The 16,816-nt window shown below is 40.2% G+C and overlaps 1 protein-coding gene across 1 annotated transcript in view; it reads right to left on the bottom strand.

The window, feature by feature from the left end:
• Nucleotides 1-16,816, bottom strand: part of Adam28 (ADAM metallopeptidase domain 28) — a 56,816-nt gene that overhangs the window by 9,530 nt on the left and 30,470 nt on the right. Inside the window, exons 15-18 of the mRNA XM_042054075.1 lie at nucleotides 12,228-12,330; nucleotides 9,186-9,345; nucleotides 6,438-6,518; nucleotides 6,045-6,123 (exon numbers count right to left, since the gene is read on the bottom strand). Of these exons, the coding sequence (XP_041910009.1) occupies nucleotides 6,045-6,123; nucleotides 6,438-6,518; nucleotides 9,186-9,345; nucleotides 12,228-12,330 (423 nt within the window). The remainder of the gene's footprint in view (nucleotides 1-6,044; nucleotides 6,124-6,437; nucleotides 6,519-9,185; nucleotides 9,346-12,227; nucleotides 12,331-16,816) is intronic.

Genomic DNA, 16,816 nt, shown 5'->3' with positions numbered 1-16,816 from the left:
ACTAATGTCAGAATAATACGTATTTTTTTAAAAAAAAAACATCATATCAGAGTGTTTGGAATACTGTCAGTACTCACAAACACGCTAAATCTGAGAGGACAAAGTTGTGGCTTGGAGTAAAAGAAAAAAATAATACTAAAAGACAGTAAGTAGGCAGTTGAAGATAGAAATAATTGAACAGCAAGTCTAGCTTCTTTTACTGCTAGCAATGGTGATCTTGATTAGCATGAAGTTTGTACAAAACTCCTAAATCCATGAAAGTTCTAAAAAATAGATTTTTGTAGATATTAATGATGTAGTAAGAATTTAGAAAAATATAAATGAAAGAGGGTCAGTTTCTTTAATGGCATGACCCCTAGAAGGTCAGCACACTCCAGGGCAGGCCCTACCTCCACTCCCAATAGTAGACTAGATGAAGAAGAAGAGCAGAAGAAGATGATATCAATGACTAGAAGTTGGATGGGTAGGGCAGGTAAGAGAATTGAATCTTGGAGGAGTGGAAGAGAGGGGTAAATACTGTCGGAATACTTTGTATTGGATTCTCAACATACTAACAAAAATATAATTTAAGAAAAGACAGAGAGGAAGAGAAAAATGATCCCAGAAAGAAGCTTCAGATGTAACTCGGTGGGAGAGTGCTTGCCTAGCATGTACGAGGTCCTAGATGCCATCTCAAGGACTGACAACCAAAATTGAGAAGCAGGAAGAAGAGGAGGAGGAATGCTTAGAAACACGGGAAATGAGAAGGAGCAAATGAATCAAGAGCAAACCCTGACATGAGCTGTGCTTTGAATGGCAATGGAATCTTAATATGTTTATTGGCAGCCACTAATACACCACTCTACAGTGGTGCTCAGTGTTGCTATGTATCTACAATCACTCAAAATCTTGTTGAACAAATAAAGAGATATGGAAATTTTTAGGACAACTAATAGAATGAAAAACTTCCTACCCTCAAAATTCATAAAGAGAGCAAAATGGTGAACAGAATGGCCAACTGGTTTGTAATACAGCACATAATATAAATAAAAAAGAGCAAAAAGAAGAAGCTTAGATGAGGTAAGGCACATAGAAACTGCTCCATATAACTATGATTTGTGTCCCAGCACTTCAGTAATTTGTCCTCCAAATAAACTTTGAAAAATAAATCCAAACCCAAAGGTATGTGAGATAGCAAAGATTTTTTAAGTGCATAATTTTCTTAACTTTATAATTTAAATGCATAATATTCAAGTTTTAAAGGGATTAAAAAGGATGAATGTAAATGTGAGGATATTATAGCAACACAAACAGATGCAGAATTATGCTCCAGCTGTCTTCGTCTCCAGGCAGCAATAGAGACAATCACAGCGCCAGTTCACAATGAAGGCGGTGTTAATCCGCTGAGGAGATGTGACTATTCCAAATAATGCGTGTGAATAATACCATGACTTCTAATCAGATAGTCACTGGCAGTACCAAGTTATAACATCAAGTCAAAGGTTTATTTATTTTTATTTATGTATGAGTGTTTAATTGCATGTATGCGCGTGCACCCTGTGAAGGAGGCAGAAGAGGGTGATGAATCCCCTGGAGCTGGAGTTAGTGCTGGGAATCATACCAGCATCCTCCGTAAAAGCAGCAAGTAGTCCTCACTACTGAACTATCTCACCACCCCCGAAATACATCTTCAGAGTGGTTATTTTTAAGATTTCTACACGGTAACTGGTAGAACAAAGAAAATAAACTAGTAGCTGGGATTAGATACGAGCAATGGTACAGACCAACTTGGCACACAGAACACATGTAGACACAGGAGGACACAAGTGTGAACTTCATGTTGCCGTGTTTCCTGTTCATACACAGAAAACCTGCACACATGACTATGTGCTAAGCCATAAAGCTAGCTTAAATTAATTTCAGAATACATTCCACATAATATATTCTCTGATTTCCATGTAATCGTTGTCCTAAGTATTAACTAAATAATAACTAGGGAAACCCCATTTTCCTGCATGTTAGGAAGCAGATGGTGGTAGGTCTCTGGTGGGGAGACCCGGGGAGGGGGTTCGTGGGATATGTAATAGTCAGCTACTAATGAACTCTGGTGTATTACACACATGAGGTAGCATAGATAGAAATTCACTGCACAGTTGAAAGATCTGTAACAGAATTTATGAGGGTCTTTTACCATAGATAAATGATGGATGTTCTTCACTGCACTTTATCTAATAATGTATGTATGCAGCATGCTTACTTTTTTACACACATATTATAGCTCTTTTGATGTATAGAAGAAGTTAGTTCTGCTCATGCTTCTAGAGTCTACAATAAGTCCCTAGGAAGTGAAGTTGTAACATGACAGTCATGTTTATAGAAGATAGAGAGTCTGTCCAGATACAAGGCTGACTTTGCTAGGATGAGAGTCCAATTAAAAACAGTGATTAGCCTAATATATGTCTAACTCTTAAATACTATATATCAGACTGAAAAAATAATGATATGTTTATGTCTGCAAAACACACTGCTTCCTACTTCTGCACATGAGATAATCCAGTAGAAAAACATGTATGTGGTATATGACTTTACAGACTTCACCAAGTAAATTTTAATTATTTCAATCTAAACCAGAAAAAGTAACAGCAGATTATAAAATAAAACAGAATTATCTCAGCCAAAATAAATGAAATGATAAATGTTTGAAGAAGCAGTTGTGTTTAAATTGACCTCAACATTATGTAATGTAAACATGTACCAAAATACCACATGGTATTTAATAAGTACATACACTTTTATGTTTTTCCCTGTCAATTAAACAGACAAAATAAATCAGTGTATATTCAATATAGTTATGAAAGAAGACCTGATTTAAGAACCCAATCTTATTTCTATAGATTCCTTGAAAACATTTCTATTTAGTTCTATATAAATAGAACTATTTGGACATAAACAGTCTTTAATTCAATCTAGAAAGTTGAATGAATAAAAACTTCCTGAAAGATTACTCATAAGTTTGTGCTCTTAAATTATTTATTGGGCATGAATTTTGCTACAAGCATTGCTTATATTAATGGTGACAGTGGAGCCAGAGAATGTTGTGTCTTCTCCAAGCTGAATGATAGGAACCCCCCACTGAATGGTGGACCTTGTGGCCCCTTCCCAAGGCCATAGCTCTTGCAGCCTGCAGATGTCAGCCCACCCATCTCTCTGTGCTTGTGGACTGGTTGGGTGATCCACTGGGTGTCAGTATTTCTTCCAAGCTTTACGGAATGGATCAATGAGAATAATGTCAAATTTTTATGTGGAACCTTCACCAACCCATTAAGATTTCAGAACTCCCACAGCTGAATAGATGAATAAAAATAAAGTCTTCACAAAGAGAAAAGTTACACATGGTTATTTTAGCGAAAACTGGAATCATCGAAGAGCTTTCTAATTAAGTAGTTGATTCTGTGATTTTGTTCTGAATTACCCTGCAACCCCACTCCAAGCATGATAAATTCAGTTCATAATGTATCGTATAATAACATCTTATAATATAAAAAGGTAACAGAGTTTAGAATCTTCAGGAAGATAGGAAGTAAAGGAATTGGGTAAATAAAAGAAGTAAGTTGAAGCATAAACATTGAATGTTATTCTTTTGTTTGAAATGCCTAAAATGTATTTAAACTTGGGACAAACAGTTCATTCAGGCCCATCCTAAGCACATCTCCATTCCCATTCTCTGTGTACACAGAATGATATAGTTTCATGATTTATAGATTCATGATCCTGGGACAAAACTCCAGGAATCTCTTTCTAGAGACATTGGTGCTTGGTATAGGAGTACCCCAAAGTGGCTGAATCTAGCTCCAGACACCCACCCCCAACCATGCAGAGAAAGGAGTTCAAGGAAGGTGCTCAAGAAAAAAAAGGGAGTTCATAAAGAGCTATTTCTCAGCTTTGAGCATTCTTCATGATGGCAACTAAAAGTCAAGGTTTCCTCATGACTCATTCCCTCCTTGAGGACCTAGAGGGTGTCCTTCCTCATACTTTGAGTCTTTTTTTTTTTTTTTTGGTTTTTTGAGACAGGGTTTCCCTGTAGTTTCTAGAGCCTGTCCTGGAACTAGCTCTTGTAGACCAGGCTGGCCTCGAACTCAGAGATCCGCCTGCCTCTGCCTCCCGAGTGCTGGGATTAAAGGCGTGCGCCACCACCGCCCAGCCCATACCTTGAGTCTTATCTTCTACCCAAAGAAATGTCAGTAGGAGCAACAAACACTCCAAATGCAAGGAAGACCCATTGGACCAGTTTGAGTAAGCTTATCCCCTGATCTAATGAAAATCATACATGCCAAAGAAAAAGAGTCTAACGAAATGTGGGCAGCATGTGGATGAGCTGGAGAGCATCTGTATTCAGTATGCAGGTAAACAAGACAGCCCACCTGTAGAAGCATTTGAATGAATAGGACAACATACCTCAAAATAAAGGAAAATAACTCAGAAACAGAATCTAGACCTACCACCATAATCCAAGTCATGTTCTCAGACTCATGAGTTAATATTATCTAACAATTGTGTAACATTGTGGAAATGGAAAAAACATAAAGCAAGGAAGAAAACAAGATATAGTAAAGTAATATTACAAATGAAAAGTTTGAAGTTATCTTTGTGTATGAAGTTTGACAATGTAAGAGTGTTGAAAATATGATTTGAATATTGCTAAAGAAAATTTGGGGGTGAATAGCATATGTTCAAAAGCTACAGAACAGAAATTTGACGAGGAAAGAAAAAAGACAATGAATCCTATATCCTAGGGTAAAAGACAATACTATCAACCTGAAAAAACTATGATCATCTAGAAGACAAACTCCAGGACTATCTATGAGTAAGTTTCAGATTAAATGAGGCAGGAAGATCTACCCTAAATATTGGTAGAACCATTCCTTGGGCCAGAGGCAGAGATCAGTACTAAATGAGATGTCTTTATCAACACCCCACCTCAAGGCTAAGGGATCTATGCAGAAGAGGATGCAAAAAGACTGTAAGAGCCAGAGGTGATGGATAACTCTGAGGAATTGGAACCATCTAGACACAACAGGACTGATACAGGAGAACTCAGAGAGACTATGACAGCATGCACAGGACCTGCACAGGTTCAAACCAGGCAGACTCCCAGCAGGAAGAAGAGGAAGTGGACACAATATCCGTCCCCTAAACAAAAAACAGTCTACAATTGATAATCACTAGGAAAGCCAAAATCAGTTTTCTCAACTGGGGTCTCACTGGGTATATTAATCAAACTCCAGGACAAGTCCCATGTCTGAGAGTAGTTGGCCAACACAAGATGGACTCCATGTGTTTCTCAGCAGTTTTTGCTTTGTTTTGGTATTTTTTGTCTATTTTTTGTCTTTTTTTTTGTTTTTGTTTTGATCTTTTTTTTTTTTTTTTTTTTTGGTTTTTCGAGACAGAGTTTCTCTGTGGCTTTGGAGCCTGTCCTGGAACCAACTCTTGTAGACCAGGCTGGCCTCGAACTCACAGAGATCCGCCTGCCTCTGCCTCCCGAGTGCTGGGATTAAAGGCGTGCGCCACCACTGCCCGGCTTTGTTTTGATTTTTTATTTGAGAGAGAGAAAGAGAGAGAGAGAGAGAGAGAGAGAGAGAGAGAGAGAGAGAGAGAGAGAGAGAAAGAACATGAAGCTGGCTGAGTAGGAATGTAGAAAGAACCAGGGAGAAGTTAGGGAAGGGGAAAGAATATATTCAAAATACATTCTATGAAACATATTTTAATAAAATAATATTTTTCTTTTAAAAAAAGAAGAGGCAGAGAAGTGGCCACCAGCAGTCATCTTTCTGTTTCCTGATTCTGGAAGCAATGTAACCAGCTGCCTCAGGCTTCCCCGGCTACCATGACTTCCCACCATAACAGATGACATCCTCAAACTGTGATCCCAAACAAGCCTACCTCTTCTCGAGTCACTTTTGTTGGGCATTTCTATCACAGCAGCAGGAAAGTGACTAATACAAACACAGAGGAAGAGCTTGGCCAAAGGGGACAGGTTTTCAGGCCAGAGATGCAGGGTTACCTACGGAAGACTGTGGCAGAATCCTCACAGTCAGGAGGGGCCCATCCTTCCTTGCACTGACACTGCAGCTCATGGTCACACACCTAGTGGAAGAAGGATGCTCGGTCACCATGAGACTTAGTGTACCATCCAAGGCCCCATTCTTTCACAATGAAGTGGATTTTGACATGAGCAGGACCCCCGCTCCTCTGGTTTCCATCTGCTCAGGTGAAGTATTAATGACAAGCAAAGATTTCCATGATGACCTCTCAGAGGCAGTGTCCCATGCTATATACCCCTTAGTGTCAGATAAACATGATTATCTGTGGTCGCTGAGCGTATGAGTTCAGCTTTATCGCAACAGAACTGAAAAGGCATAAGGCTTAGCAAACCGGGGATAGCTGTGTTCCAAACTTACTGCGTGCCCCTTGCACTTCAGGGAACAGTTGGTTGACTTGTATGTCTTTTCCATGCTCACACACTCCGCATTAATGCACACCTGAAACAACGTGGAAACATGGATTGGATGGAGCCCTTCCAGAGAATCCACCTCTGCCAATGACTGGCTGGAATGAAGTCTTAAAAATTTTCATTAATTCTATGTCATCAAACTCATCTTTTCAAAGAACATTTTTTATTAGTTCCCTGTGCCTCGAGAATTTCCAACACGTTCTGATCATATTTCCTCCCCCCAACTTTTTCCAAGTCCAGGCCCAACCCACCCATATGGTGTCTTTACAACAAAAAAGTCAGAATCAATGTATGCTGTCCAAATATTCTTGAATGTATGGCCTTCCCCAAGAGTGCCGTCGGCTTTCCAGGGAATATGATTTCAGAGAAAATCGACTCTCTTCCATTAGCCATCAGATGCCAATAATAGCTCAGCTAGAGGTGGAGCTTTGTACCTACCTCCCCCCACTATTTGTTAGGATTTTGTCTGGTTGAGCTCACACTGGTCTTGTTCATGCTGTCACAACAGCTTTGAGTTGATATGTTCAGATGGCCTGTTGTGTCCACTTAAGATTTCTTACTATTATTTTGATCTATGTGTCTGTGAGTGAATATCATATGTATGCTGGTGGCTGCAGAGGCCAGAAAGGAGTTTGAGATCCCCTAGAATTGCAGTTTTGTGCAGTTGTGAGCTATAAGGTTTTGAGGAACTAGGAAATAGCAGCAAGAGCTGCTAACCACTGAATTAACAGCAACCAAACTCAACTTTTTATTAGGCAAACACTAGCAGGTTTTCAGACAGACCAAACACGATAATTTTTAGTATATAGTAAAATATTTAGAAAGCTGTCTTTAAGATGACCCTTTGCTTCCTTCCTGATAGGTATTTCTTTCTACTTAAGAGCTCCTCACATTTGGAAATATTACTGAGCACAGAGCCAAGCACTGAGGTAATGAACATCTCGAAGGGAGTTCTGGGATCCCATTACACATGATGCTGCTACAGTAACTACTGTGAGTAGAAAGTGAATGCCATACTTCTTCTCTGTGCCATTATAAGAGGCGCTGCCATTGACTGGGCACCTGCCAGTTTTGAAGCACCGGAATTGACAAAGTTTGTCTTTACGAGCCTGAATTACCTCGCTCACAATAATTTGTTTCATTTCTACTCATTTATGTGGAAGTTTGGTGCTTTCAATTTTCCTTGCCACTAATATTGCATTTTGTATACATACTGCAGCATTCTTGTCCATTCGTCTGTTGATGGACATTTAGGTTGATTTCATTTTCTAACTGTTGTGTAGAGAGTGATAATTAGCATGGGTATTTAAGTATCTCTATAGTAGGCTACAAATTGCCTTTGTGTTTATGTCCAGGAATGATAGAGTTGTTTCAGTTTCCTGCACAAGGTCTACATAAGATCAAGCCAACCAACATTTCTGCATGGATGTAGTAGATGCTCTTCAGTCCCAACCTTTATTAAGGAGCTATTGGCAACTGACAGCTCCTGGAGAAGAGATAATTGTTTTTCTATGAGTGTGTGGAAACTGGTAGGCTTTATGCTCCAGTGTATGGCCCCATATCCTTGCATCTATGAGCAGTACTAATAGTACTTAGTGAGCTATTAAAAGGAGGAGTAAGATGATGAGGGTGGGGGAATAACAATGAAGTCACAAGGGAAAGTGTTGGAGAGGATCCTGGGAGAGCTGGAGGGAGAAATGGAGGTGTATCTGATCATATTCCACTGCATACATGTCTGAAATTCTCAAAAACTAAAAAAGAAAGAAGCCCTTCTAAAATATTTACCAAGTTTGATAACATGATATAAGCATATCATAGGCGCTAATTACACAGTATCAGAGAGATGGGTGCAGGCACGCACAAATCAGAGGCACAAACATGTGAGCATGAAACTTTCTAGAAGGCAGGCGGGGGCCACAGGTGTGTGTGTGGCATTGTTCGCGTTCTTTTCTCACATTTAGATTTCTTGTATGATTGCCTTTGAATAAAATGCTCTGTCAAAAGCAAATGGAAAACTTTCAACCGTAAATATCAAAATGTATTGAAGTAGAGTTCAAGGGTCATTACTAATCTGATTTGTTTGTCACACAAAGAAGATGGCTGTGGACACCTGACTTTATTAATATGATGGTATCTATGTGCTTCCTCATATGACAAATGCTTTCCCGTGTCTTGTGGGTGAGTTTAAACAAACATAGGCCACTGTGGTACTTCCCTGTCCTTTGTCAGGTACACTGCAAATGACTGGGTGGTAAAACTTTGGGCAATGAAAACTCACATCAGGTTGGTGGTCATAACTATGACCTCAGTAAAATTTTCTTTTTTTAAGAAAAGATGCACAAAAGGAACAGCCATGTGCTGCCTGCGTCTGCAGTGCTGGATGGTGAGCACCGTGTATGAACATGTACAGCAGCGTACTGGAGATGGCAGGAGGCAAGGAGAGACACTTTCAGTCCTTGGTGGTGGCATTGCATCACTGGGTTTACCATGCAGGCTGTTGTTTCTCTAAACTTACCACTGTGTGAAACAACTGTCCTATTTATTTCAGCCTCTGTTAGTTTTTCCTCTGTTCCCCTACATCCTAGCAGTTGTGTGTAGTGTGATTATAGAAATTGTAATAAACGGCACTGAACTAAAATTCAGGTACACGTGTGGGTGAGGGATAATGAATTGTGGAAGCACAATTTCAACTTGCCTTGTTCTGTCCACACTTGGTTCCATTAGCCACCATGCCTATTCCCTGACTGGTGTCTTCGGGAGCAAATAACTTACAGGTCAGAAAAGATACTGTAAGTCCTTTCCACGGAAGATTGTGTGAGCCACCTTCACAGAACAACTTCCCACACATGGCATCTCTACAAACAACAGCAACAACAACAAAATCAAACACTTGACCCCAGGAATTCAAATTCCACTCTCATACAAATGCAAGTAAGCCTTTGCTTATCAATATTTAAAAAATAATATTTCCCTAATAGCAGCGACTTCTGGTTGTACCTATGTACAATGTCTTTATTCTGCACTCATGGGACCCTCAGATATTAGCAAAATGTGTTGCTTCTCAAATACAGATCCCTTAGATAATTTTTGCCAATTATTTATGTTATAGCTAATAGGGATAGGGGGCAGAATCTTGGGCCTAAATTCTAGAAGGCGGCCTTGAATAAGGGAACACGCCCCATTTCTGGGCATTTTTTCCCCTCGCTTTAGATGATGGAAAGTGTATTGGTTAGTTTTTACCAACTTGACACCAACTGCAGTCACCTAGGAAGAGAATATCTTAATTAAGGAATTGTCCCCATCAGACTGGTTTATGGGCATGTCTGGGGAAAAGTTTCTTGATTAATTATTGATGCAGGAGGATCCAGAATCACAGTGCTGTCCCTGGGCAGGTAGTATTGGGGTGAGTATCAGAAAGCAAACTGAGCAAGCCATGGGGAGTGGAGGCAGTAATTAAAACGCCCCCATGGCCTCTTCATCAGCTTCTGCCTCCAGGTTCCTGCCTTCAGTTCCTGCTCTGACTTCCCTCAGTGGTGGACTGGAGCCTGGAAGTGTAAGTCACACAAATCCTTCCTTCCAAACGTAGCTTTGGGTCAGAGTGTTTCATCACAGAAATAGAAGGCAAACTGGGGCTGGATGTGGTAGGTGGAGGTGGTGACGCAGCCGTTGAGCATTGCTTGTGGGCGGAGCGAGAGGATACACAAAGGATAGGTCCCTGACCTTACACAGGGGCCTAGACGGTCATTTATTTGTACTATTTTACTTTCCTCGGATAAACTCTCAAAGATAAAAGCCTCAGTTTTCCACAACAGGGTGGTCTACACAACTCCAGAGATCTCTTGACACATCAAAGCAGTCCGTGTGGCCCTCAGAGCTCTCCCTCTGGATCTGCAGGCTAAACTGCTCAACACTCAGGGAAGCCATTCACCGACCATCAGAAAATCCAAGAAAAGCCAAAGCCAAGTCACAGTTAAGTGCTGTATGCGAAATTTGGAGGACGCCTGTGAGCAAGTCATCTAGAAGGGAGAGAACGGGCTTTTCTGTTCCTGCCTGCGGTTGGAGCAAACAGGGTTGGTAAACTTAGGAAGTAACAGCTTCTCCAGACTCCACTGGGTGGTCTTCAATAGTCAGAGGCTGATTCGCGACAAGCTTGTAAGGATGGTGCTGGGCACAGGAAGTGTGGCGATGACTACCCAACACAGGCCATGGCTATAAAGAGACTAGATGGTGTCGGGAAGAGGATGAGATGTCTGGGCATCTTATTATACTCATTATCTCCTGTTAACACAGCTATCAAGGCAAAGAGGATACTCGCAGGCTACAGAGGAGGGATGAACCAACCCAACTCCCTTCCCACCCAATGGACCGCTTTGCTGAGCCTGTGTATGGCCTTTTCCATAGTTGCTTCATTTTAGAATAGACTCTGTGTTCCTATAAAGGAAAAGTCACACGACAAAGTTTGCCCTTTAGGCCCAGATCCCCTCAATGGGCCTCTACCCACCCAACTAATTTGTTAATATTAATTATCTAACAATGTCAGTGTCCATCCATAGTTGCTTCATTTTAGAATAGACTCTGTGTTCCTATAAAGGAAAAGTCACACGACAAAGTTTGCCCTTTAGGCCCAGATCCCCTCAATGGGTCTCTACCCACCCAACTAATTTGTTAATATTAATTATCTAACAATGTCAGTGTCCAGTAGGAAAGCTTTGAAAAATGCTCCTGCTGTTCAACCTTTTGTTACAAATTCTGTCTACAAAATTTGGACCAGGCATGGAACATTTGATCCAGTATTAAACACCTTAGGGGGCAGGAGAGACACGTATTTGTTAATAAATAAATAAAATAGAAAGCCAACTAGGGCTGCTCTTTCACAGGATGAGAGTTCTGTTTCCAGAAGCATCCTTGTAGCTCCGGCTCCAGAGGATATGATGCTCTCTTCTGGCCTATGTGGGCACTTGCACACATGTGGCATACACATACACAAACACACCTTAATGTCTATAACTAAAATTGAATTGAAAAACAAAATATTTGAGTTGAATTTGAATCTTAAAGTGGCAAAACATATATGTAAAAAAAAAATCTCAAGTTTATCCGGCATATTTTTTTTACCTTTCTTTCAGGATACCAATACTGAAATTAAAATGAACATTTCAGGTGACTTGTTAGCCACATTTCTTAGTATAGTCTTTCTCATGCAAATGTCATGACAAATTCAATACACACACACACACACACACACACATATGTTAGTGTGTTAGTGGTTGTTTCTTTGGGTAGATAAAAATTTCTACCCAGAAACTCATAATGAAAAACACCTGATTGAAAAAGTATCTTTTAAAATATTTTTCTAGATACATTTATATCACATGTGTGTATGTGTATGTGAGAAAGAGAGAGAGAGAGAGAGAGAGAGAGAGAGAGGGAGAGAGAGAGAGAGAGAGCGAGCATTTGGCCTGCATGTATGTATGTGTATCATTTGAACGAGGAAGTCAGAAAAGGGCCTTGGTTCCACTGGAACTGTAGCCACAGGTGGTTGGAAGCCTCCATGTAGGTGCTGGAATTGAACCCAGGTCTTCTGTGGTAGCAGCAAGTGCTCTTAACTTCTGAACTATCTCTCTAGACCAGACATCATTTCCTCTTGAACTAGAAATAGCCAGGATACATGGGAGGAAATGTGCCGTTGTACCAGTGGGGACTGTAGGAGAAAGATTCAAACAGTACAGTCACTTACTTTGCTTTGCAGGGCACGTGCGTGCCGTTCTCTATGTGACAGTATCCGTACTCTGAGCCACCTTCATTGTGCTGGTAACATGACTGATCTGCCACCTTGGTCCCTGGAATCAGGTGCAGATGAATGTGACATACGTAAAGAGAAAATAGGTAAGAAATGGGGTACTATATAATATGACCAAAATATAAAGTAGGCATTAAGAGTACAGATTGAATAGACCTTATCCAAAATCCTTAAGATTGAAAATGATCTGGATTGCAATTTTTTTTATACTTTGAGGTATTTTCATATATACCTTGAGAAAGCTACAGAATAGGACCCACCCCAAAAGTAAAATTCATTTACTGTTTCATGAATACTTTAAACACATGGCTGTTGGTTATTTTACTCATTTTTAGAGTGCCTGAACTTTAACCTGTTACATGAGGGTCATAGGTAAATGGTGACATTCAAATTAATTTTGTATTTTGGAGCATGTAGTATTCAGCCTTTTGAGGTCAGGAATATAGGTTTGTGCTATTTTGGCAAACTTCTATTGAGAATTTGCAGACACAAGCCTGAATAATTTAATATCAGAGGAGTTAAGTGAAATTTAAAATGGTCTTTTAAATATTCTGTTAATAATTGCTCTTTGGGTATTTGGGAATATCTGTATGAGTTGCTGAGGGTTAAAAAATTCCATCCAGGAGCTAGAAAACATTATTTCGAGTGAGGAAACCCAGACACAGAAAGACAATTATCACATGTACCCACTCATAGGTGGATTTTTAGCATAATGCAAAGAAAAGCCAGCCTACAAACCACAATCCCAGAGAACTTAGACAACAATGCGAACACTAAGAGAGACTTACATAGATCTAACCTACATAGGAAGTAGAAAGTAGAAAAAGACAAGATCTCCTGAGTAAATTGGGGGCATGGGGACCTTGGGGGAGAGTTAAAGGGGGAGGGGAAAGGCAGAGAGGGGAGAAGAGAAAAATGTAGAGCTCAATAAAAATAAAAAAAGGAAAAAAATTTCACCCAAATAAAAGACTTAGCCAGAAAGCTGTTGCCATTGCATCATTATTTTAGAGGCCCACAAGCATTAGGAATCAAATACAAAATGCAGCGAAAAGAGCTAGCAGTTATGTTTAACCAAATGCCTCCCGTGTGCCAAGCACAGTGCCAAGAATCACTCCCTCCACTCCCATGGAATCAGCCTCAGATAGCCATCAGATGGGCACAAAGCTCAGCAGTTAAGAGTTCGGGTTTTAAGCACAACTTAGCTACTACTTGACCTGCTTTGAACTTAACCACCGAGCTTGCTCATCTATAAAATGAGAGTGTGTGATGTGATGTAGTCCATAACTCATAGGTTTGATGAGATAATTAAATGAGTTGATATGCATAAGCCACTGAGAACAGGGCCTGTTCAGCGGTGTGTGGGTTCTTACTGCCGTCCTCAGTAAGGTATCAATAAGGAAATGGAGACTCACCCCCAAGTCACACAGGAAGATAAAAAGCCAACTTCACCCACTTCTCCCCAAGCCATAGCCTCAGCCTCAGCCTCAGCCCTGACTCATTACTCAACTCAGTGATCAACAGCTCTTAAACTCTCTCTGAGGGACAATTAACAAAAGTAAAACAAGCAAAAATTTAGGAAGAGTTTCCTCTATTTTCAAGAAAAAAATATGATGTTGATTTATAAACTTGAAACATTTTTTAACAAATTTCATGTTTTACTTATTCAAGGTGATAGAAAAAAAACCCTTTGTGACTATTTCTGGGATTATTTGAGTCTTAGCAACATATTAGTTCCTTATTATAACAATATAGATATATTCCTGGAACAGGTAATTTCATGTACAAATAAAGGAAATGTCATAACAAAAATCCTTAACTTCTGAGTTACAGATTCTAATATTTGTGAAAGTATTATTCAGACACACACTATCAAGAACCTTCACAGCTACCATTCCCCAACCAGTAACACTGTGCTTTCCCTAGACTTTAAACTTTCTATAGTACAAGAGAAGCACAGGGCTGGAGAGATGGCTCAGTGGTTAAGAGCACTGGATCTTCGGTTCCTCACGACCATCTATAGTGGGATCTGATACTCTCTCCTGGAGTCATGCAGATAGAGCACTCATGAGATTAAAAAATGACTTTTGAAAAGCTTGTCTCAAACACTGTATGGACAGAAAGATATTAAAGCAAAAAATGTCAATCTAAAAGTAAAATTTCACCAGAACAGCCTTTTTATTTGTTATCTTTAAACTTTTGGTCTTAAAAAAAAATACCCTCATCTAGCTTGATTCCTCTGCTTTCCTGTATCTGAGGTGTGTGGTGTCCTCAGCAAAATGTCTTACCTTCAAGTTCTGGGAGGCAACCAATGGTAGCGGAAAAGCATGTGATATTTAAAGGGGAGGTTGTCTATGGGAGAGCCCATGAGCTATACCTCCAAGGGAGTGCATTGCCTGTCATTAGGGTGCTTATTAGATAGTCTATGACACCTATGAACAAGTGTTATCACTCATTGTGGCACAATTACACACACACACACACACACACACGCACACACACACACCACATCTTAAGTTAGATTATGGAACATGTGTGTCTAGAATCTAAACTCGGTTCTCAGAAGTATCTAAAGGTACCTTGCAAGCTGCCAAGGGAGACTAGTTCTGCACAGCTGTTGTGCCTTTGACTACAACAATGACCAGCCCAACAAGATTTCCCCAATGGTGCAATAGTGGCACTTATATCTTGGAGTTAATTAACAGCTAGATAGATTTAATAGTTAGTTCAATACGAGGAAATTCATGCCTGGTGCTACCAATAACCCGTGACTGGAGAGGTCATCGACACTAAACGAGAAATTACTTTTACCACGTTTCCTAATCAATACAGTTGCTACTTTTTTTTGAAACATTTATCCTTATACCCATGAACAACTGCTCTCACTCCCTTATCAGTGAAGCTTTTTAAAGTTTATTTTATTTTATTTTTTTTTGCAGTACACAGGGACTACTAAAGAGATCCAAATATGTCTAAAATGCAAGGAATACATGACTATGGGATTCCCATCCCTAGTTAGCACATCTACATTACAATCCCTACATCTCAGGCTCTGGGAACATAATGGAAAAGAGAGCCGAAAGACTGTAAGAGTTGGAGGACCAAGATGTTGGCTGCAACATAGCATCTTCTATATATGACCCCATAAAATCTCAATAATGCCATTGCCTAAACAAGACCTGTATTATAATCACACCATTCAACACACAAAAGGAATAGGAGAGCCCACTAGGCCATGTCCCTAGATAAAAATTTTCAAGAACCAATGGTTGTGGAGGGAGGAAGGGAGGGAAAATCAGTTGTCTTCATGTATGAACACCCTGTATACCATCCCAAATGGTCAGCTCTAAACACATGTGTATGTATGAACAACACTAAATGGAATCAGTGGTGTGTGTGTGTGTGTGTGTGTGTGTGTGTGTGTGTGTGTACGTTAGCAGTAATAATAATAGAAAAAGAAAGATCTCATGAGTCTGAGAGCAAGCTGGGGGAGGGAGGAGCTAAGGAAAGGGGTGGGGTTGATGTAAATACGGTGTATTCATGGATGTAACTCTCCAATTAAAAATTTAAAATACACTTATTTCTGATTTTGAGAAGTGACACCATTTCTTGGAAGAATGGGATAGCTTGGTCCTTTGGTCAAGGCCAAACATCATCACTGGGATGATGTAGGCATGGAGAAGAACTTGCCGCTGTGATACTAATCTTCATTGCCAACCTGGTATGTGTTAGAATCACTATGGAAACACATTTCTGAGTATATCTGTAAGCTCTTTCCAGAAATGCTTAACTAAGGAGGGAAAGCCCACCGTGGGTGACATCATCCCATGAGCTGTAGTCCTAGACTGCATAAAAAGGAAAATCTAAAGGGAGCATAGGCATTCTTCTTCTTCTGTGATGTAGGTGTGTCTTCTATCTATCTGATGATTTCATTGGTTAATTAATAAAGAAACTGCTTGGTCTGATAGGTCAGAATATAGGTAGGTGGATTAGACAGAACAGGATGCTGGGAATGAGGCAGATGCCTCGGGCAGACACCATGCCTCTCCTCTCTGAGAGAGTCACCATGAAGCCAGCCACCAGGTCAGACATGCTGAATCTTTCCCGATAAGACACCACTTCGTGGTGCTATACAGATTACTAAATATGTGTTAAAGCAAGAGAGAGTAAGCCAGTAAGAGGCTAGAGCTAATGGGCCAAGCAGTATTTAAATGAATACAAAATTGTGTGTTGCTATTTCCGGTTTTAAGCTAGCCAGGTGGCAGGGAGCCTGGCAGGATGAAAAGCAGGCCTGCTTGCCTTGTCACTACACTTCTGTTTCCCAAGCGGGGATACAGTATAACCAACTGGGGATACAGTATAACCAACTGGGGATACAGTATAACCAACTGGGGATACAGTATAACCAACTGGGGATACAGTATAACCAGCTGGGGATACAGTATAACCAGCTGGGGATACAGTATAACCAGCTGGGGATACAGTATAACCAACTGGGGATACAGTATAACCAGCTGGGGATACAGTAT

Source organism: Arvicola amphibius, chromosome 13, assembly GCF_903992535.2.
Source record: "Arvicola amphibius chromosome 13, mArvAmp1.2, whole genome shotgun sequence".
NCBI lineage: Eukaryota > Metazoa > Chordata > Mammalia > Rodentia > Cricetidae > Arvicola > Arvicola amphibius.
The sequence above is the reverse complement of the archived record's forward strand: the minus strand, read 5'-3'. Positions and strand labels throughout refer to the sequence as shown.